This window comes from Daktulosphaira vitifoliae, unplaced genomic scaffold (genome assembly GCF_025091365.1).
Source record: "Daktulosphaira vitifoliae isolate Bord-2020 unplaced genomic scaffold, ASM2509136v1 Scaffold_2, whole genome shotgun sequence".
In the NCBI taxonomy this organism is placed as follows: Eukaryota; Metazoa; Arthropoda; class Insecta; order Hemiptera; family Phylloxeridae; genus Daktulosphaira; species Daktulosphaira vitifoliae.
This window is the reverse complement of record NW_026099573.1, coordinates 15,071,721-15,093,046: the sequence shown is the minus strand read 5'-3', so window position 1 is coordinate 15,093,046 and position 21,326 is coordinate 15,071,721. Positions and strand designations below refer to the sequence as shown.

The window sequence follows — 21,326 nt, the reverse complement described above, 5'->3', positions numbered from 1 at the left end:
GCTTTAAAATATATAAAAAATTATTTTTTCTATAACATTTTTTTAAAAATAATAAATGACATTTATAATTCAAAAATAAACATTTAGTAGTTTTATTAAGACCTCCTAAAAAAATGTCATAGGTCAATTTTTAGCTTCGCATCGAAGCTGAGAATATATTAATTTTACTATGATGTTTTTATTTTTTGTCTGTTACCATTTTTTCTCAGCTCTCACCGAACCATTTCTTTCAACAATACGTCAAAAGATTACCAATCGATTCTAGTCAAAGATATTACCCTCAAAAATTGAAAAAATTTCTCTCGTTCCTCGTAAATGGGGGAAATCTCCAAAAAAATGACAAATTTAAAAATTGCGAATTATCGGAATTTTTTATTACATAAAACTGCTTAAAAATTTTCAAAAATGACTAAATAAATATAATTTTTTTTTTTTATAGATGCATGATGTCTTTGCTTATTATTTGGTTTATTTTTTTATAAATCTGACCCTTTATCTGCCCACAGGATAGGATTCAAAATGACAACTTTAACAAAAATTAACTTTTGAAAGTGATTCGGAAATACTAACACTTTTATATAACTTTAAATTAAAGCTAATGTAATATACTTTATTATGAAAAAAAAAAAAAAAATTCCGACTTTATTTTGTCTTCACGGTAAAAATGGCTATTTTTATGGCATATGCTATTTTTGTGTTAAAATTCTCAATTTTATATTTTACAGAATTATAGTCATAACTCGCCACTAAATTGCACGTTTTTTTTTTTCAATTTTTAGCTTCGATGCGAAGCTGAGAAGGTATTGGTTTTACTAAGATGTGTTTTTTTTTTTTGTATCTGTTACCACTTTTTCTCAGCTCTCACCGAACCGATTTCTTTCAATGATACGTCAAAAGATCACAAATCGTATCTAGTCGAAGACATTACCCTCAAAAATTGAAAAAAATTCCCTCGTTCCCCGTAAATGAGGGAAACCTCCGAAAAAATTACAAATTTAAAAATGGCTAATTTTCGAAATTTTTTCAATTTTTATTACTAAAAACTGCCGTAACTTTTTCAAAAATAACCGAATCAATATAATTTTATTTTTTATAGATACCTTAGATATTTACCTATCATTTTATATATTTTTTTTGTAAATCTGACCCTTTATCTGCCCACAGGGGGGGGATTTAAAATGACAACTTTTTGACAAAAAATTTACTTTTTCTACTTAACTTTTGAAAATGTTCCGGAAGGTCTGACACTTTTATATATACCTTAAATTAAAGCTAATGTAATATACTTTATCGTGAAAAAAAAAATTCGGACTTTATTTTATCTTCATGGTGAAAACAGACATTAAACTTAATAAAAAAAATACGATTTTGTAAAAAAAATTCTTTTTTATATTTTTAACTTTATAATGCTATAACTTATTGAAAAGTGTATTGATCAATATAATTTTTTTATGGGAAATACTATTTTTTGATAATCCCTTTTTCATTCGACATACTTTATCTTAATCAGGATATTAATAAGGAACTAGCAGTTTATGAAGCTTTTGGAATAATCCGCCAATTTTTTAAAATTAAACACTATCTAAAGATTTGCATCGAAGCGTTCTTTTTTGATAGTGATTTTAATCACTGTCAGATATCATTATACTTGATCCAACTATGCCACGTCACCACTGTGCCGCGACCCCCCTGTGCTGGGTTTTTTTTACTTAAAACTGCTATAACTTTTTTAAAAATGTATGGATCAATACAATTTTTTTATGAGAAATACAATTTCTATAGCTCTTTCATTTAACATACTTTTTTTTTAAAGTGGACCATTTTCCTTTATACAGAGGGGGGTTCAGAACTTCAAAATGTATATAGAAAATGGAACTATTTCAACTTAATTTTTGAAAATGTCAAATATCAATTTCATACTGTATTCAATCGCTATAATAAATATTTATTCATACATTACACTTATAAATCATAAAGTTTGTAATGATTATAAGGTGATAATAATAAAGATTACCCATTTCCTTATTATGAGAAATAATATTTTGTAATAATTCCTTTTTCATTCGACATACTTTATCTTAATCAGGATATTAATAAGGAACTAGCAGATCATGTAGCTTTTGGAATAATACACCAATTTTTTAAAATTAAACACTATCTAAAGATTTGCATTAAAGCGCTTTTTTTTTGATAGTGGTTTTAATCACTGTAAGATATCATTATACTTGATCCAACTATGCTACATTACCACTGTGCCGCGACCCCCCTGTGCTGGTTTTTATTTATTTTTAACATGTATAAAAATTTATAGAGCTTGATACAATACATTTCAATCAAAAATTTTTGTTATAAATTTTAATAGAGTAAATAATATCTAAAAGAAATCGTTGAATATTATAATGAACATTCATGTATAGTTCAGGTGATCGTTTTATAGTTTAAACAGCCCATTTGTAACATCATAGTATGATGGTACTTTATTATAAGAAATGTCGCTGATTCTTATCAAGCAATTTAAATGTAAAACTAAAATTATAATGTATTGATATTTATAAGTCATTATTTTCTCTTTGAATATGTCTATTGCGTTCATTATTTAAATTCAATATTCAAATATATTTTAATATGTCATGTACATATTAAAGTAACCCCGTATCTGTTATAAGGTAATGAGTTAGTTGTGGTCAGCTTTGTTAACTATTTTTATACATTGATAAACGACGGATAATGAGTGCAGAATAAAAAAATATTGTTTAATCGAGTTTTCACTCTACAGCGTATATTTTAATTATCTGTGAATTGTGTATGAATCTATCATAAAAAAATCCCAAGTACGAGACTGTTGACTAATAATTATTTACTATTATTGTAATGTTAACATGGTTCAATCAAAATATAAAGAATAAAAAATCTAACTTGTTATAATTAAATTAGAATTTAATTAGAAACCCAACCAGCGAGTGCCAAAACTAAATTATTTTTGTAACAAACTCTTTCAACTTGATTTATTATTTATAATATAATAAAATTGGTATAACTCATTAAATAATATTTTAATTTTTAGAAAAGTATCTATAATTGTATAAATTTTAAGTAAAACTCAGAAGATACTATTCCAATATTATATTATTTGAATGTTATAATTATTAAAGTCAAATATATATATGTACTAAATATACTATTTTGAAAAAAATTATATTAGCAGTTACATGATTGTAATAGACAAAAATAAAAATTTTAAATAATAAATGGCCATAAATCATACTGATTTAAAAGATAAGTTATTTAACATGATGCATACTAATATATATTGAATTAGTCTCTTCTTCTACGCTTTTCTCGATCGTNCATGTGTTGAATTAAAAAAAATTAATCTTTCCTTCTACGCTTTTCTCGGTCAGTTTGAGGTTGAGCTCGTTTAGATGCATGCTTAGCTTGTGTTAAGAACTGATCCAAACCAAATGGATCTTCTTCTTGTTGATGTTTTTCAAATTGTACGGGACCAGATCGTCCACTTGTTTTAAAATCACGATCAGTTCCACTGAACTCCTTATTTGGAACAAACCTAAAAAAAAACATTTATTTTTATAACTATTTGAGGGATGGCAGGGCCAAGTGATCTAATTACTAAAAACAATATTAATTACATATATATATACTGTATATCCACCTCAATACTATGAAAAAAAATTAAATTTTAATAACTATTTATAAAATGTCAAACTAAGTACTCAATAGTAGAGCTGCCAATGGCTTCTTATGGGAAAATTGAATAGTTTTTATTAATTTCCCAAACAAAATCTTTTTGGCACTTAGATCACTTGGACCTGCCACGCTTCATTTGTACAAAAATAACATTTAAAATTGAAACAAACCTATTCGTCTTAATCTTGTCCAAATCACCTNGCTTCTTATGGGAAAATTGAATAGTTTTTATTAATTTCCCAAACAAAATCTTTTTGGCACTTAGATCACTTGGACCTGCCACGTTTCATTTGTAAAAAAATAACATTTAAAATTGAAACAAACCTATTCNAAAAATAACATTTAAAATTAAAACAAACCTATTTGTCTTAATCTTGTCCAAATCACCCCCATAAGTGTCATCAATATTGGCAGTTGGTCGGTAAATATGATGTGCTAAAGATGACCCTTGCCAGGGTTTGTCATACACATCATATTCTTCATCATCCTTAAATCCAGTATTTATTCCAGAAGTGGAATTTAGTAATCGAGTGTCGTATTCAGTTTCAGTTTTTCTAGATATAGCTGGCAGACCAAGAGCAATCTGTTCACTGACATCACGGTCTCTAAGTACTTTATTCTTTCGACTGTCAGCATTTCTTGCAAGGTTACGATCTCGTGCCCTATCTTTTTGTCGCTCCATACGCAATTGATCACGTTCACGGGATTCGTCATTCTTTGCACCAGGTAGCCGTATTCCAGCTCTTTCTTCTCTAGCTTTTTGTGCCATAACCCGAAGATGTTCCTCTTTCTTTTCTTTTTCTTTTTGAGCCATTTTCTTTTCTAACTGGGCTCTCATTTCTACTGCCTCGCGAGCTTTACGATCAGCAATATATAGTGCTTCAGCTAGCTTGGCAAACTTTTCATTTATATGGTTTTGCTGAAGACCACGACCATCAGCTGCTAATCTTTTATCTAGTGGGATTGTATAACCTTTAGAATTTTTCCAATTTGAAATACAAGGTGGAATTTTCCATTCCTTTTGTTCTTTTACGGATGTTTTTCTAGTAGGAGAATGCATCAAGGGAGCTGGAGGAGATGGGGGACCACGTGGAATTTTCTTATTTATTTGGAATTTGGGTGGTTCCATTGGATCCTTCTGTGCCTCAACTAACCGAATAACACGCTGTTTGGATCCTGAATTATATTCTTTTCCTTGTTCAGTAGGTGTATAGCGAAACCATTGAACTGGAGCCTAAAAATTGTATTATTATTAATTGTAAGTTAGAATAAATTTATTTAAAAAAAATTGAACATACAGGTTTGTCTGCAGCTCGAACAGGCAATGCAGCCGATATTTTTGAATTTGTAAGTTTTTCTAAGGCAGCTCTAGTTTTCTCAGTTAATTTAGCAACTTCCTCCAAGCTTGGTTTTTGTAATGAAGAATCATCTTCATTAAGTATTTCAGATGGAAGCATGTCATGTAGTTTAGAATAAATAACTTTGTCTTTTCTATGACCTTGACGAGCTATAACGTCATATTTTGCTTTACCATCTGAAGTCATTTGAAGAGCAAGAGCATTTGAAATAGTTTCTTTGTTTTCTTTTCCCATATTTAGGGGAAATTGAGCAATTTGTATTTCCGGAAAAGCGCCACCATCTCCGAAATCCTAAAACCATATATATAATACAATTGCACAGTTTAGGTAGTATTATTCATAAATATATCATGTATGTTAAAACAATATTTCTATTGTTTAAATCATAATTATACAATAATTTCCAACAAAAGACTTAGTCATTGAATCTTCAATAAAAATATATCAATAAATTCTATAAAATTTCATATAATAAAAAATAAAAGTTTAAAAAATATCAAAATTTACAGGTTTTTAAAAATGTAATTAATGTGCAGATTTTCCATATTTATAGGCAACCAGGTTAATATTTTTAACTAAATATAACTTGTAATCTTTAATGTATTGCTTAAAAAAATAGGTCGTTTAAGGAAAAAAATGACCAGGCAAAAAAAAAGTGAATTATAATAAAATTATTATTGCCTTTTCAGATTTGCATGAAAGCTAAAATAAATGTGTTTATTTTTTGTGTTTGTTACCACTTTTTCTCAGCCAATTTTTTTTAATGATATGTAAAAGATTACAAATTGTATCTAGTTGAAGATTTATTTATTTTAGTTCTTCTATGAACAGGAACAACATCATAAACTACACAGTGAGAAGGACTAAGTGTATTATTTGTCAGACAGGCTTATGCTAACCATGCGTATAAAAAAAATAGGGGCAGTGGAAAATAAATAGCCGAATTGTAAATGACCCTTTTTCCAAATTATGATGTTATGGGCAAAAATGTTTTAAATAAACATGTATTGGTCAATTAAAAATTTCAGGGTTTATCCATTTGCTTTTTCATCTTTTGCACAGGAGCGGGCGATTAAGTTAACATGGGCCTGCTCATAGGTGATGAACATTTTGAGGGACTATAATTGTACCATAGTAGATTTAATAAAAACTATACTTGATCCAATTAATGTGCATGACCAGACTAGGGGCAAAATATACAAACAATATATTAAATGTGTCACACATATATGTTACGTTATATATATTTTATATAAAGAGGCACTAAGATTTAGCCCAATATTTGAATGAACTCTTTTAATTGAATTCAGTTTTAATTTCAAAAATTATTTTTATTGATATTAACTGTGTTGTAATACATCTTTATTGTACACTTTAGATATTATTATTATAAATACATCTTTAAAGTTTAAATATTATATAATATTTAGCCAATATTATATTGTTAAAATATCAATGAATGCTATGTAATTTATTATAATTTTTTTTTAATAATACTTAAATTATAATTTTGACTACAGTAAAAAAATAATTAACCTAGGATAGCATTGTATATTTTAGGAGATACCAATTTATGCATGGGTATAGTGCACATTAATGGACAAATTCTTTCAGAACAAGTTTGTAGAAGTAACTAGTTAGAAAGATTTCCTCCACTTGTTTCTTTATAATTCCAAAATTTTATTTGTTTATGTATTTTATTTTAATATGGGTATTCACAATTAGCAGTACATACATAATGGAAAAAAAAATTACAATAGTTGGCATTGTTTATTAGCACATAGTTTTAAATAAAATTATATTTTTCATATTAATTTAACCAGTTCTTTTTTAATATATTCAAATAATAATAATATTATAATATTATTTAACCTTACACTTATTTGAAAGAGAAAGTTATTTAATAATAATAAAAAAAAAACCTCAGCACAGTGGGGACATGGCATAGTTAGGTCAAGTAAAATTATATTTGACAGTGATTAAAATCACTATCATAAAAAACGCTTCGATGCAAATTTTTTGATAATGTTTAATTTTAAAAATTAAATTGGTTGATTATTCCAAAAGCTACATGATCTCTTATTTCCTTATTTATATCTTGATTTCAAGTTTTATGATTTATAATTGTAATACATGAATTAATATATAAAGGGAAATACTTTTCTCAGCTTCGCATCACAGCTAAAAAATCATAAAATAAGTTAATATTTTTTATTAACTATTAAATAGAAACAATAGCAACATTCAATTCAGAACTATGGTACCAACTGATTATTATAACATAGAATACTAATGGATTGAATCATTTTGAATTATTCCTTTTTTGGACCGGAATCAAAAGGAACGAAAAATCCCATTACTAGACCATATTCAACAATATGAACTATAACCACCTACACTATGTGTGAAATGCTTGGAACTCATAAGTACTTATTATCGGCTACAATGCTAAACCTAGTACATAGAGATTTTAACTATATTTTTTTGTTTTAATAGATACATTGTATTTTTTTTTTTTTGCACATTTTTGTATCATAATATAACTATATATATAATACCAAAATCCCATAAGTATACCAATCAATATCAAGACAAATTAAATTTTTTTATCCATATTATAAAAGAATATACATTGAAGAATACTAAAGAAAAAAATTGTTTACAACTCATAAATATAAATGCATCTCACAGTTTTACAATTCTATTAATTTAATAAAAGTGATTAAAATGTTTTGTAGGGTAGCTGATGTTATTCTTCAGTTGTAATGAACCAATCAAAATTTTATGTAAGAAAAAGAACTAAAAATTGATATTTTGAAAAAAAATGATATTTTAATTAGATACAAATAATAAAATATATTCTTTAAACATAGTCAATGACATGATTAGAGTTTCATCTTTGGAGTAGGAATGTACAAAAAAAAAGTTTTTACTTCCTCTTCCAAATAAAAAAATTATAATGTCATAATGTAATTATTTTTGTCATGTGGTAATATGATTTTTATACCATCACACCATGATTACACCTGTGAATGCAGATGAAAACTAAAAACTATTTAATAAAAAATAACATAACTTTTCACTGGGTCAAAAGTCATTAAAGATATCAGACACATGGTGGGATACTCTAAATAATTAAACTATCCTTTAAACAATTAATGTGTTTATTTTAAAATACCTCAACACTTCGTGGAACCCATCCCATACGATTACCATAAGGAGGTATTTTGACAGCATAAATTTCATATAAATCAGTTTTTTCAGTAAGAACTTCATTAGTGTCATCATTTCCTTCTTCTGTTTGGAACTGTGATGGAGCTGGTAGCACACTGTATAACACAAAATGTTTTCATTTTCAACAAACAAAATATCGAAAATTGATTCATTCAAATGTCGAATAAATTCATTAATGTCAAAGAAAATGATAAAGCTAGTAACTTACCTAAAAAGAGACATTTTAAAAGATGAATATCTTTACAGGAAAGGTGAAAGAATTAAACAAATTAATATGTTAAAATACTATGTTAAACACAAAAAAAGACATTACTCAGAGTTTATACAAATCATAAATATAATAATAATGATGGGTCGGTACTCATGTAATCGGTCCAAAGTAACGAGTACATTGGTGGAACCATGACACATAGATAGATATGTCAGCACAAAACAAGTTTTGGACCGTTTGACGCATCCCGCCCTTCTCACCCATAGTATTGGTTCGCCTCATTTCATTGGCCGTTGGTTTGCCCGCCAAAATACAATTCTTTAAATCAAATACTTGACAGCAACTTTTGTATTGATTTTTATGATATCTTTACCTTTTATAAAATATATAATTTACCTTTACTATTATTGATAGATATCAGTCTATTGTGATATCTATTTATACTACAATATAAACAAATATCATGACAAAATCTATTTTGTCATGGGTGGAACGAGTAGGACCGATTACACTATCGTTCCGTCGGTACAAAATACAGTTGATCCCCAAATGATTACAATAGTGACCAGAGTACTTGATTAGTTCTTGCTTGTTCGGGATTGTGTAACTACGTCCTACAGTAACTGTCTATTTGGTAAACCGTTGAATAGGCCGCCCTCTTCTTACTGTGATGGAAATTAACGCTATCTCTTGGTTTTTTAATAATCTTAAAAAAAAACTATTAGTAGACCACCAATTTTAAAACTGCTTATGGTATCCATCCACATATTTTAAATTAGTGATGGGCATAATCGAATTATTAATAATCCAGAGATCTCTTGAAATTCTACTCGAAATTAAAATCGTTTTTTCTTTTGATTATAGTAATCGATTATTCTTAATGATTTTTAATGTTTCGATTACATTAAATACATTTATAACTTATAACCAAATTATTCAATTAAGTATAAGTAAAGAAATATGCATAAGATGTTTTAATAATACTACGTACTAATGTATAATATATGTATACTATTATTGAAATTTAAAATATACTAATAAATTACAAAATTACAACCAGCAGCTTCGTCCATACGGTAAAATATTAGTATACTACCACAGACTATGTATTCTACATATTATAAAATATATTATTATATTGGTAATTTATTTTTAGAATTAACTATGTGTACGCTTGCCGTTATCGGTTGCTATAATTGTATAATCGCTATTATTATTTTCATTTCTAATTTCTACTGCAACTTTTAAAATAATATGAGAATTGTGATTTATTTTATTATATTTAATTTAACAATTTTTTATACTTATGACTCTAGCGGTATTATATTTAAAGTCGTATCCCCACTACCAGTATCCATGAGCCGCCACTGAATATTAATAATTTTATTTATCTCATATATGATGTATAATTCTATAAGTTTATCGTAAAAATTGGGATCCATTTATGATAACTAAGCTGTCCAACGTCAAATCACAGTAACCAATATTCTTATCAAAATTGACTTTTTTACATAGTTCCAGGAATAATAATCTGCCATTTTTTTTTTTATGTTATCATTCTATAATATTAATACAATTAAAATATTGTATATTATTACGTATACTATGGGTGTATTTAAGTGTATATCAGCGATTATATCGCCCCTCTTGAACCAGCGCTATTAATATTTTTTTTGGGCGATTTCTAAGAAATATGGACCTAATGACATTTTTTTTGATTTTTAGCAAAAAAATTCTATAGCATGTTTACCAAAGTAAAAAAAATTAAATACCCTCCTAAAATGATTTCTGAATACTCCCCAAGTAACGAATACCTCAGTAACAAACGTCAACCTTATACCCAATACATTTTACATTTTCTTTTTGAATTTTCCTGATTTTAAAAATTAAATTTTTAATATATTTTTGTTACACTAATTCTGTTGTAATATTATCCTGCAAAACACTTAACATGCCAGGTGTAGCCGGATACTCCTACCGGAATCAGTGGCCTACTTACGAGGATGGTCCAAATAGGCTTACATACCGAAAGCACGTGAAATTCGTAGAGCCGGAGCCCCAGCTTGACGAAGCCTAGTATCTATAAATTCTTGTTATTCGTTATAGGCAAACGATTTATTAAAAATTATTAATTTATAAAAATTTCTTTTGAAAATGTTTTATTTGTTATAGTATCATACTAGTCATACAAAGAATGCATATGAAATAAATCTAAAGAACATTAAAAAAGAAATTGAATTGAACAATATAAATAGAAAAGATGTTGTCATGCTAGATACAACTGTAACAAAACTAAGAAAACAAATAAAAAATTGTATTGTTTGTTTAATCATCGTTAAAAATGAAAAATATAAATTATTAAGTAAAGTGTTAAGGAATACTAATGATAATGATGTAATGAGTGTTTTAAACAGGATGTACCCAGGATTTTTGTTTGAGTGGATCCAACTTAAAATCTATCACCAAACCTCAACTCAAAACGGCCTGTTCTTCTTACTTCTCGGAAAATGCCATGGTGAATGGTTTAACAAAAATTATTATCAGTGCAAAATATAAATTTAATGTATGTTCAGTAGGTATACAAAAGAAAATTAAAATGTTGATGCCTCCCACAGATATATATAATCTAATTATATATATCTGTGATGCCTCCAGACAAACAACAGGATAACAATTATTATTTAGTTAACTAGAATAAAATTTTATAATAAATATTTGTTTACTTAATTATAGTTATTTCAGTATTATTTTAATGAGAAATTATATTTATCTACTATTATTATTTATTTTTATCCTACTTATATAAAAGTTATGCTTATTGTAGAGAGGAAAGTAAATATGTATGTAACCTGACGACAATTGTTATTGTTATTTATTTTACTAATTGTTATTAGTAAAATAAACAATTACGGGTTACAAGCTTGTAATTTTTCAGAAGAAAAATCAAAAATCTGTTACAGAATGAGAAAAACGTATGTAATGTATCATTACACACGTTTTTAATTTTTAAACAATTTTAATTTTTACTTAAGGTATACATTTGAGTTTTACAATAATATTAGAGATGAAAATAATATTACAACTTGAACGGCAATCGCTTGTCAATAAATAAATAAAACCCCTTCTTAACTGACCCCTACTGACAATCCTATATTAAAAACGTAATGTTATATATCCAGAGCTAGATTAAATTACTTGGGCACAGGGGCAGGAGTTCCAAGAAGGTTCCTTCCTACATAATTACATTTGTACAAATATTGAAAAAACGAGCCAAAAAATGTTTAATTTATTTTTTGCTAATTTAAGTTAGGCTATGGAAACAACCTTACCAATCCCTAGCCCTCTCTCATAGTCTGGGTCACTTAGTATTTAATAATTAAATTCGAGGTTTATTCACCTTTTTGGATACCTGTTTGGAAATTAACTAATGAAATTTTTCGATTAATAAATTTGTATAAAAGCGGCAATATCTAAAATGGTTGTTAAAATACAATAGTACTAAATTGATAATAATAAAACATGTAGATCTAAAACTCCTAACAAGACCGCATTTAAATGTTTAGAATCCCCTGGTTATTAAATAATAATTACTATGACGAGAAAATTTATGACAAATTTACTGTTGGGGTTAGTGAATAACACAAGATCCTGCAAATATCCTTTGTCTCCCGATTTAAAAACTAGTTAATTATCATAATTATCAAAATTAATTTTCAATAATAGTTGTTATAAGTAATCAAAAAAAGGTGTTCTCATGAAAATTACTAGATGAATGATCTACCTGATAGATCTCATTCTAATTTTGATAATAATTATGAGGTGAAGATGTATTTTTTTTATGCTGTAAATTTTCTCATATTAGTCACCTAAGAACCAATTTATGGAGCGTATATTTTTGCAACTATTTAATTATTGATAAGAAATAATTTTATTTATCATTTAATCACTGATAGACGAAGTAAAAACAAAAGCTGTGAGTCAAAATATTCAGTGGAGCAATAATCTGAGACTTGCCTATGATCTGAAATCATACTAATTAGAAAGGATATAAATTTAGATTAGATACTATTATTTTAATTACTATTATATCTTATTTTTAAAAAATATAGTTATTTTGTTTAACATTTATAAAAAAAAGAGTTGTTTTATTAAATGCGTAATAACTTATATTTTTTGATTAATAAATATTTTTAATTATTTCCAGATTGCATTAGTAAATAGCCAAAGATACTTGTATCAGTAAGTATACAGTTAAATTAAAGAATTTATTTTCTGAAAATTTTTATTATATTCCTTTAGTAGTTTTCTTCTTCCTCAATTATTATCTATGGTTGTCACTATAGTAACAACTTTAAAACTTAATAGGAAAAAAAGTCTTGAAAAGGTATATTAATATAATAGAGAATATGTATGATGGTACTTTTACCAATTTCTCCACTGTTATATGTTATTAAAGCTATCTGGAACGCCTAAACAAATTTCTAATTGTGCTACTTTTACAGATTTAAAAAGTAACTCAGCATAGGTATAAATAGTTTAACGTTTTAGGGGTGTTTAGTATTCAAAGTACTCCAATTATTGTGTCAATGAGAATAATTTTATATGCATTAAAAAAAGTTCTATGTATGAACTACATATTTGAGAAATGACATGTTACAAAATTTTGAAAAAATAAATTTAAATAAATTGTATTTTTTACAAAAATATCCTATTTTAGAAAATGTTCTGAAATATCTATAAATTCTTATTATTTGTTATAGGTAAAAGATGTGGACTAATTTACTAACAATTTCTATTGAAAATGAAAAAGATATCAATGATTATTTGTTAAAGTACCATACTAGTCATATAAAAAATGCATATGAAATAAAACTAAAGAACATAAAAAAAAAAATCGAATTGAATAGTACAAATAGAAAAGATGTTGTCATGCTAGATACAACTGTAACAAAACTTGTCATTCAAAAATCATTGAATTCATGTTTAAGAAAACAAATTAAAAATTTTATTGTTTGTTTAATCAACGTAAAAAGTGAAAAAAATGAATTGTTAAGTAAAGTTTTAAGTAATTCTAATGATAATGATGTGATGATTGTTTTAAATGGAGTGACTTCTAACTTATTAGATCCAATAAGGACAGAATATTTTAATACTACTCGTTGTTTAAGAATTGAAGCTGAAATTGAATCATTTGTTTTTTTATTTAAATATAACTTATTGTGTACACAATATTGCAATGAAAATCCCATACTAATTGATCTTGAGAGTAATTGTGATGTTCAAGAATCTAATGTAATTGATAATAAACTACCAAATATTGATAAACCTGGAAAAACACTGCCAATAATCAATGATTCTAAAATATTAAGCCAAGAGAAGTTGAAAAAATCAATTGGTGCTACTGATTATCAAAAAGAACTTTTATCAAAATCTGTTTCTATTACTTCAGATTTATCAGAAGATGATTTTGTTAACTGTTCTCCAATTAAAAATTTTTCGGTAAGAAATGAGGCAACTTATGTAGTTTATTCAGAAGACGAAGGGCAACTAAATTCTAAAAATGTTTCAATAGACGATATAAATACTCAGTTACCAGTCATCATTCTATCTCTATCAGATAATAGTTCCATGATTGAAGCATTATCTCAAAATTCAATACATTCTAATAAAAATAATAATTCTAACCAGTCCATTAATAACACATGTTTGGATGACATGAATTGTGATAATAATCTAGATTCTTCAGTTGAAGTCTACAATCAAAATGAAAAAAATATTCCATCTGATAATTTCCAATCATCACAAAATCTAAATGACATTAAAACTATTTCATCTTGCAGATTAGTTTACTCCGAACCATGTATATTTGATGATAATTCAGAGGTTGTTTTAGGTTATTGTTTAAAATGTTCTGCATTTATATCAAAATCTTCATTAGAAGTTTCAGAATTCTCAGAAAATGAAATTGAATATATTTGTCCTATTTGCAAAAATAAAATTGTTTTGACATTTTTTTTTAAAATGATTTTTTTGCATGGAAATTTGGAGAATAAAGCAATAGAAGTTTTTTGTTACAGTTTCAATGCTGAAAACATTTTGAAAAAATTGTTATCTAAATGTATTAGTATTGATGATTACTTGTCAAACCCATGTAATAAAAAAGAAATTTTAGAATGTATTAGATCGCTTATAAGAAGTAAAAGGAAAATAAATATAAAAGTACAAGAATCTGAAATAAATAAAATTGTAATATTACTAGATTTAGAAATAGAATGATAGTGCTTGTGTAATTTATATTTTTGATAAATTTTTTATTCTTTATTTTACAAAAGTTTATTTATTCTATGAAAATTAGCTATTTATAATCTCTTTATTTATTTTTCTTTGATATTAACATTCATACCAATCATTTCAGTAAAATAAAATTATTTTTTTTTACTACTGAATTATTAGAATCCTTTATAATATTTAATTTTACTAGTATCCTACTTTTTATTAAGAAACACTAGTAACATGTAAACAGAAATAAAGGTTTCAAATTACTTCATAAAATTAAAAAAAATTTTATTTAGATACAATTTGTAGTTTTGATGAATTATCAATTCTCTATTTTTCATCAGAGCGTTGCCATCTCCGCAGTATTATTTTTGAATATAACTAGAGAATTTACACAGTAATGTACATTTTTACTATAGAAAATTAATACAAAATGACAATTCTTTTGGGGGAGTAATTTCTAAAACCACTACTATAGTAATGGCTACTTTGTTTTTATAATTATAGGGTTTTCAATAATTTAAAAATATGATAAAAAGTAACCTAAATATACAAAAATATTTATAATGCAAAATTATAAATTTAATAAGTTATTGTATAAAAAATTTTGAATCTTAGTATACTCCAATAGGACGGAACAGTGTGGCGTTTAGGTAGTCTCCCTAATAATCTCAGGGGACAGTGATAATCAGTGTCCGCTCTATGATTAAAGTCGGAAGTTTCAGGGCCCCTAGGTAGTAATTGAATTAGTGCTTCTTTTCAGTAATATAATTAGAAACTTGCTATAGGAGGGGTCCTCATTTCAGAATTCTACGTTCCGAAAGTTATATAGAAGGTTTTATCATCTACAATATCCAACTACCATAATTTTATATTAATGGGAAAATTTAGATCTCGTGAATTCCACGTGAATACAATTATGTTCTTCTATGCCATAGAAGAACAGAATGTTTAACATAACACCATAGAATCTATGGTGTTATGTTAAATAAAAAATTGTCTTGTATCCATTGGGAAAGTGTAATTACTACTTCACATATCAAAATAACTCTCAATAATGTTAGGCCTAAGGCAACTGCCTTGTTTGTCTATGTTGTAATACAGGCTGTTTATTATTTGTAAGACCTGTGCAAATTGTACATGCGAGGCGTTAATCACAAATAAGATAATCCTTTTTTTAAGTATACTATGTAAAATATTTAAAGCATGAAGTATGGTACAGTTGTTCATTTTGCAAACGTCTTTGCGCTGATAATAGTGATAATACTATGGCTATTTAGAAATTGGCCGTAATGTTTATTCAAATTGTTGTAAATCTGTTTTTTTTAATAATTTTTGAAATTTTGGTTTGGTGGTCCAATGTTTACAGCCTCCTTACCCAAAAAAATCACTGAATATAAAGCATTTTTTTTAGCTTGCCTTTTATAATATATAAGGTGTAATTACTTATTTGATAATTTATTGTGTTGGTCTATTTGAAATATTGTGGTGAATCAGGGTATTCTACGCCCGTTTCCAGCCACTTGGAAGAGTACCAATAGAAAGAGTCAAAGTAAATACTACAATGCAACATTCACTATGAATACTGATCACTTACGCAGTGTTCATACCTCCTTTTATATTACAAATAAATGAAAGTATACAAGGTTGTAGAGTATTTAGTAATAACAAAATATCATTAAAATATAATTGCAACATCTTAATAACTAAAAAGTACTTAACTATTAACATATAATAAAAAAAGGCGTTTACGACAATATTATTTATATCACTATATAGTACTACTAAGGGTTCTTAGAACTGTGCCCAAGAACAAATAGAAGTTTAATTACTTGCGGGTCAAATACTTGGTCCGTAATAGTATACACAACATTTTAATGATGTATTATATCATTTAAAAAACAACTTAAAACCCAACTCCTGCGTTTCTTAAATGGTTAATAATAAATGGTAATGGAAATCATTTTTTTTAAATTTTAGAAATTATGAATTCTAGAAATAAATAACGATTAACCATTATCAATTCTAAATTATTATCCTTCATATAAATAGATAAGAAATAAAAAAGCATGGGAAAATATTTTTAAAAATTTGCCCAGAAGATACTTTTTATTGAATTGTAATTATTATAATCATATTTAGCATTCAGTAGTAGACTAGATAAAATCGCATTATTTAATCTGCCTTAGAGTTAAAAAAACTGATGTAGGTAGATTAAACATAGGTAAAAAAATTTACCAATAAATAATACATTGAAGATAATCAAATTTTGGCTATTTTTTGAAATCCTTTAATATGCATTGATTCTCATGTATACAAGTATAATCAATTACTCGATATAATAATATGAGAAAGGGTGCTGAACAGTTAATTAATTCCTTATATATAGTGTCACTGATTTACGGCAGGTTCGTAAATTAAAAAGTGCACCATCTGGGTTTATCTTATCTGTGTTGAAACTATATAAAGTATGATAATATATATTATACTTCTTAATTACAGCCTAATTGTTCAAAATTGACTGAATTACAACATTTTAGCATCTAACTTAATATTTCATATCGTTTGATATGTCAAAAAAGTTGATCTACCATAAAATGTTATTATATAATATGTTTAGTGATAGCGATTGTTATTAAGAAACAAGCAATGAAAATACAATGCTAATACGTCCCAAATGTATTAGTTTCAATTTGTTGACTAATTAATGAGAATTTTAATGGATCGCTATTGAATATTTCATTTACACCATCAATAATTTATAGTAGTTTATTTAAACATCAAAATGTACAATTCGTTCTCATAATGTATGATTTTATATTATAGATTTAAGATACCGATTTGTCAACATCAGTTTTGGTATGAAAAATGTCATACTTTTCCCTCCAGGTAAATTCAATTTATTTAACTGTTAAATTAAAATAGAAATAAAACTATAGAATTAAATTTTTTTAATTTTCTTATATTTTTAATATCATAAATAAGTAGTGTTCTGTTGTACAAAATTAATTTTTATAATTAACAGTCAAGAAAGTATACTCGCATAATAGATTTGGATCAACAAAGACGTTTAGGAACACTTGCTCAAACTGAATATAAACGGTTAGCAACTTTACACAGTTTAAATAAAATAGGTTATGAATGGGAAAAATCATCTAGGCATGACATTTGTCCTAGTGACCGTAATGAAATTACAAGTATGGAAATAGATCCAAAAGAAAGCAAATAGTAATGTATTAATTTGTATAAACATATTTAGTATATACAGGATAATCCAAATTTCAGTTGATAACATATACACCAATATAAACTGTACCACTCGCTTTATGTATTAAAATGCTGTAACAGATGAATAGTTCATCAGATGAAAATAATTAAAAAACAAAATTGTTATTACTTTTTTCCTATTATATTATTAAGTTAAAAGTTCCATTTAAGAATTTTCTTTGAAATCTGATGAAATAAAAAAAGGTAATTGACTACATATTGTTATAAAGTATTTTTTCTTTTAAAAAAAATTTAAAATTCTCAATAGTTTTGGAGAAAATCAGTCTTACTAAATTTGGACCATTCTGTATATATATATATTATAGTTAATCAAAGCTAATATAATAAATATATTTTTTTAGTTTGTTAACATTAAGTCGTAATAGTACTGTTGCTATTTTTAATGTGCATTCAAATGCTACAATTTATGATACAATAATGAAAATACCAATTCCACCTGATGAAGTGCGTACTCTAACTCCACCAAACTCAATTCACTGGTTTTGGGATTGTTCAATGTTTTCAGTCGGTACTAGAACTTCTATTCAATTCTGGGATGCTTCTATTGGAAATATTATTGAAGTTATACAAATCAATTCAAAAGTTATTAATCATGTTACTACAACTAAAAATCATTCTTCCCATGACTATGTTGCTGGTAAGTGTTTAAAAGGTTTGGGGTTATATTATACTTATAATATTAATTTAATTTCAAATTTTTAGATTAAATATAGCCCATACTCACAGTTTGGGTTAATTTTTTGTCTAAAATTATATAGTTTGATTTTTTTATAATTTTTCATGAAATATAGTTTCAGGAAAAGAAGGAAATGTTTTCATTATTGATTTACGTGTTGGTAATGTAGTAATGACATCACAAGCAGTTGAACAAAAACCTATTAGAGCTCTTCATTGGCATCCTAGCAATGAACTAATTTATGCAACTGGAAATGAAAATGGAAATATATTTTTGTGGGATATTCGTTTTCAAAAAGAAATTTTATTAAAGTTTTGTAGTGACCAATCATTTAGTCAAGTTCCTAGTCATCAACAGCCTGTTGCTGGTTTACGATTTTATAACAATGGAGTCAGTATAATATCTATAGACAACAAAGGGACTATTAAATCATGGTATATAGTAATAATTGATTTAATTTACAATTACTACATTTTTTATGGAATTCAAGTAAAATTGTTATTTTTATATTTACAGTAATTTTCCAATTTATGTATATTCTCATAGTTAAATAGTAATTGTTTATTTTATTATTACAATAAAATATAAAATTTTACTTCTAATAATATTGTCACTACCTAACTCAGCATATATAGTTTTCTTTATTAATATCTGAATTAAAATAACAATTAATTCTAAAATATTTATCTATAATTTAAATACAATTAACAAAATAATAAAATTAAATGTACATAACAAGAACACCAAAATTATTATATGATGAAATTATTGATTGTTATTTCACTAATTGCTACACATTCTTTAAAAATTTGAATCAAAATGAGTTCTTTTTATAAATATTTTAGGTATATCCTTTTCATTAGGTAAATTTTTTTATTGAAAATATAATCCATTAATTATTTATAAGAAGGTATTTAAAATAGCAAAATTTTATATTAAGTGAACTTATAAAATTGTTTTTAAAATTCTGCGTTTTTTAGTATTTGTTAGATTTAAGTCAGTGCAATTTATTATAAGTTTGAAAAAAATTTGTTCTAATAACTTTTTTCTATGTTCAAAAACAGCTATCAAAGTAAAAAAGAAAAAAAAATTGTGTAAAAGTAACTGTTTTATCTATGTAGCAACGAGCATTTTTTATGTGATTGCTCTTATTTTAAATTGATTTTAAAATATGTTTCTTTAGGGAAGTTAGTAGTGGACAAATACGATATGGGTATTATGACAAAGTAATATTTTGTGAACTAAATCAAAACACATTTTATAAAGAATATCAATTTGCAACTACAGAAAATTTGAAAGAAGATATTGCATTTATGCCATCAAACCATGGGTTAATAATTTTTGATATAAATAGTGGATTGCAGTTACCAAATTCTAAAGATATCCATCGTAATGTCATTTGTACATCATATGATTCTCAAAAAATTTGTGTGTATGGAAGTTTAGATGATGTTGTGAGATCATGGGCCCCACTGCCACCTCCAATAGACGAGTTAACAATTCAATAAATATTATTTATGAACTAGTATTTATAGTAATAGATGAATTATTTTTAGTGGTATTAAGTGAATTTATTATGTTGTATCATGTATTGTTATTAGAAGAAATTAACAAATAACATTAATTATGAACATTATTAATAGTAGTAATAATAATAATTATACACTTAAAATTAATTTTTTTGAAATTTTTGTAATGAGAGTTTAATTACTTTTATGAAATGTATGAATTGTGTACATTCATTAGTTTCTTGAAGATGAAAAGAATTATTATTGATCTCGTATTCGTAACTTAATGGTATTAAAATTGTTATGTGATATATTTGAATATTGATTTAATTATTACTGTTTGTTGTTATTTTATTTTAACTTAATATATTTCTTATTAAGCACATAAAATTTTAGAATTGGATAATATTGAACAATTTTTTCCATAACTGATATGTTAAAGATACAAGAAGTTTATGTGAAATGTAAAGAGTGATTGATTTATCATAAACCACCCAGTTACTATCAAAATAAATACACTATTGGAAATTTTTTTGATTTCTTTTAGTTAAATATATATCATGATTTGTCAGATGTTTATGTATATATTTAAGTAACGAATAAGGTGAAGAGTTGGTGTTGCTATTTTTATCACTAGTCATTTCCCGGCTGTAATCTTTGTCCTGCCATTGTATAAAAATAAGAATAACTTTCAGAGTACTGTTCCAAAAGTTGTTATTGACCAGTCATTTTCTGATATATGTAACAACAAGAATTAAATTACAGCTTCGATGCAAAGCTGAGTAGGTATTAATTTTACTATGTGTTTTTTTTTTTTAATGTCTGTTGCACTTTTTCTAAGCTCCACTGGACCGATTTCTTTCAAAAATACGTCAAAAGATCACAAATCATATCTAGTTGGAGACATTACCCTTAAAAATTGAAAAAAATTCCCTCGTTCCCCGAAAATAGGGGAAATATCAAAAATAATTACAAATTTAAAAATCAGTAAATTCTGTGTTTTTTTTACTTTTTTTCCTTAAAACATCCATAACTTTTTCAAAAATCAACAAATCAACATAATTTTTTTT

The 21,326-nt window shown here is 26.0% G+C and overlaps 3 protein-coding genes across 5 annotated transcripts; 2 read left to right on the top strand and 1 right to left on the bottom strand.

Moving 5' to 3' along the window:
* Window positions 1-3,176: 3,176 nt before the first annotated feature.
* Window positions 3,177-8,715, bottom strand: LOC126899763 (puff-specific protein Bx42-like). Of its 2 annotated transcripts, none has more exons than XM_050674949.1 (6): window positions 8,506-8,714; window positions 8,242-8,392; window positions 5,004-5,354; window positions 4,065-4,939; window positions 3,402-3,565; window positions 3,177-3,347 (listed from the first exon to the last, which is right to left on the bottom strand). In XM_050674949.1, exons 1-6 carry the CDS (start codon window positions 8,517-8,519, stop codon window positions 3,316-3,318), a joined length of 1,587 nt encoding a protein of 528 aa, XP_050530906.1. In that variant the 5' UTR covers window positions 8,520-8,714; the 3' UTR covers window positions 3,177-3,315. The 2 variants fall into 2 exon arrangements, with proteins under 2 accessions (XP_050530906.1, XP_050530907.1); XM_050674950.1 differs by lacking the exon at window positions 3,177-3,347 and adding an exon at window positions 3,876-3,903 and having other exon boundaries at window positions 3,355-3,565; window positions 4,093-4,939; window positions 8,506-8,715.
* Window positions 8,716-12,407: 3,692 nt separating this feature from the next.
* On the top strand, window positions 12,408-14,954 carry LOC126899766 (metacaspase-2-like). The gene is made up of 2 exons (XM_050674952.1): window positions 12,408-12,747; window positions 13,269-14,954. Exon 2 carries the CDS (start codon window positions 13,276-13,278, stop codon window positions 14,782-14,784), a length of 1,509 nt encoding a protein of 502 aa, XP_050530909.1. The 5' UTR covers window positions 12,408-12,747; window positions 13,269-13,275; the 3' UTR covers window positions 14,785-14,954.
* A 2,312-nt stretch (window positions 14,955-17,266) lies between these two features.
* LOC126899775 (DNA excision repair protein ERCC-8-like) lies at window positions 17,267-20,820 on the top strand. 2 transcript variants are annotated; one of them, XM_050674967.1, is made up of 6 exons: window positions 17,267-17,548; window positions 17,611-17,673; window positions 17,810-18,012; window positions 18,414-18,709; window positions 18,864-19,182; window positions 19,932-20,820. In XM_050674967.1, the coding sequence occupies exons 2-6, from the start codon at window positions 17,653-17,655 to the stop codon at window positions 20,254-20,256; spliced, it is 1,164 nt and encodes a 387-aa protein (XP_050530924.1). In that variant the 5' UTR covers window positions 17,267-17,548; window positions 17,611-17,652; the 3' UTR covers window positions 20,257-20,820. The 2 variants fall into 2 exon arrangements, with proteins under 2 accessions (XP_050530924.1, XP_050530925.1); XM_050674968.1 differs by having other exon boundaries at window positions 17,534-17,673.
* Window positions 20,821-21,326: the final 506 nt, after the last annotated feature.

Coding starts and splice junctions, on each gene's coding strand:
- LOC126899763 (XM_050674950.1), bottom strand. Junction 5,355..8,241: donor GGGTTCCACGAAGTGTTGAG/GTATTTTAAAAT, acceptor ATATGGTTTTAG/GATTTCGGAGATGGTGGCGC. Junction 3,566..3,875: donor GACAAGATTAAGACGAATAG/GTTTGTTTCAAT, acceptor GTTTTTTTTTAG/GTTTGTTCCAAATAAGGAGT.
- LOC126899775 (XM_050674967.1), top strand. CDS start 17,653: ATGTCATACTTTTCCCTCCAG. Junction 17,674..17,809: donor TGTCATACTTTTCCCTCCAG/GTAAATTCAATT, acceptor TATAATTAACAG/TCAAGAAAGTATACTCGCAT. Junction 19,183..19,931: donor AAAGGGACTATTAAATCATG/GTATATAGTAAT, acceptor ATGTTTCTTTAG/GGAAGTTAGTAGTGGACAAA.
- LOC126899766 (XM_050674952.1), top strand. CDS start 13,276: ATGTGGACTAATTTACTAACAATTTCTATTGAAAATGAAAAAGATATC.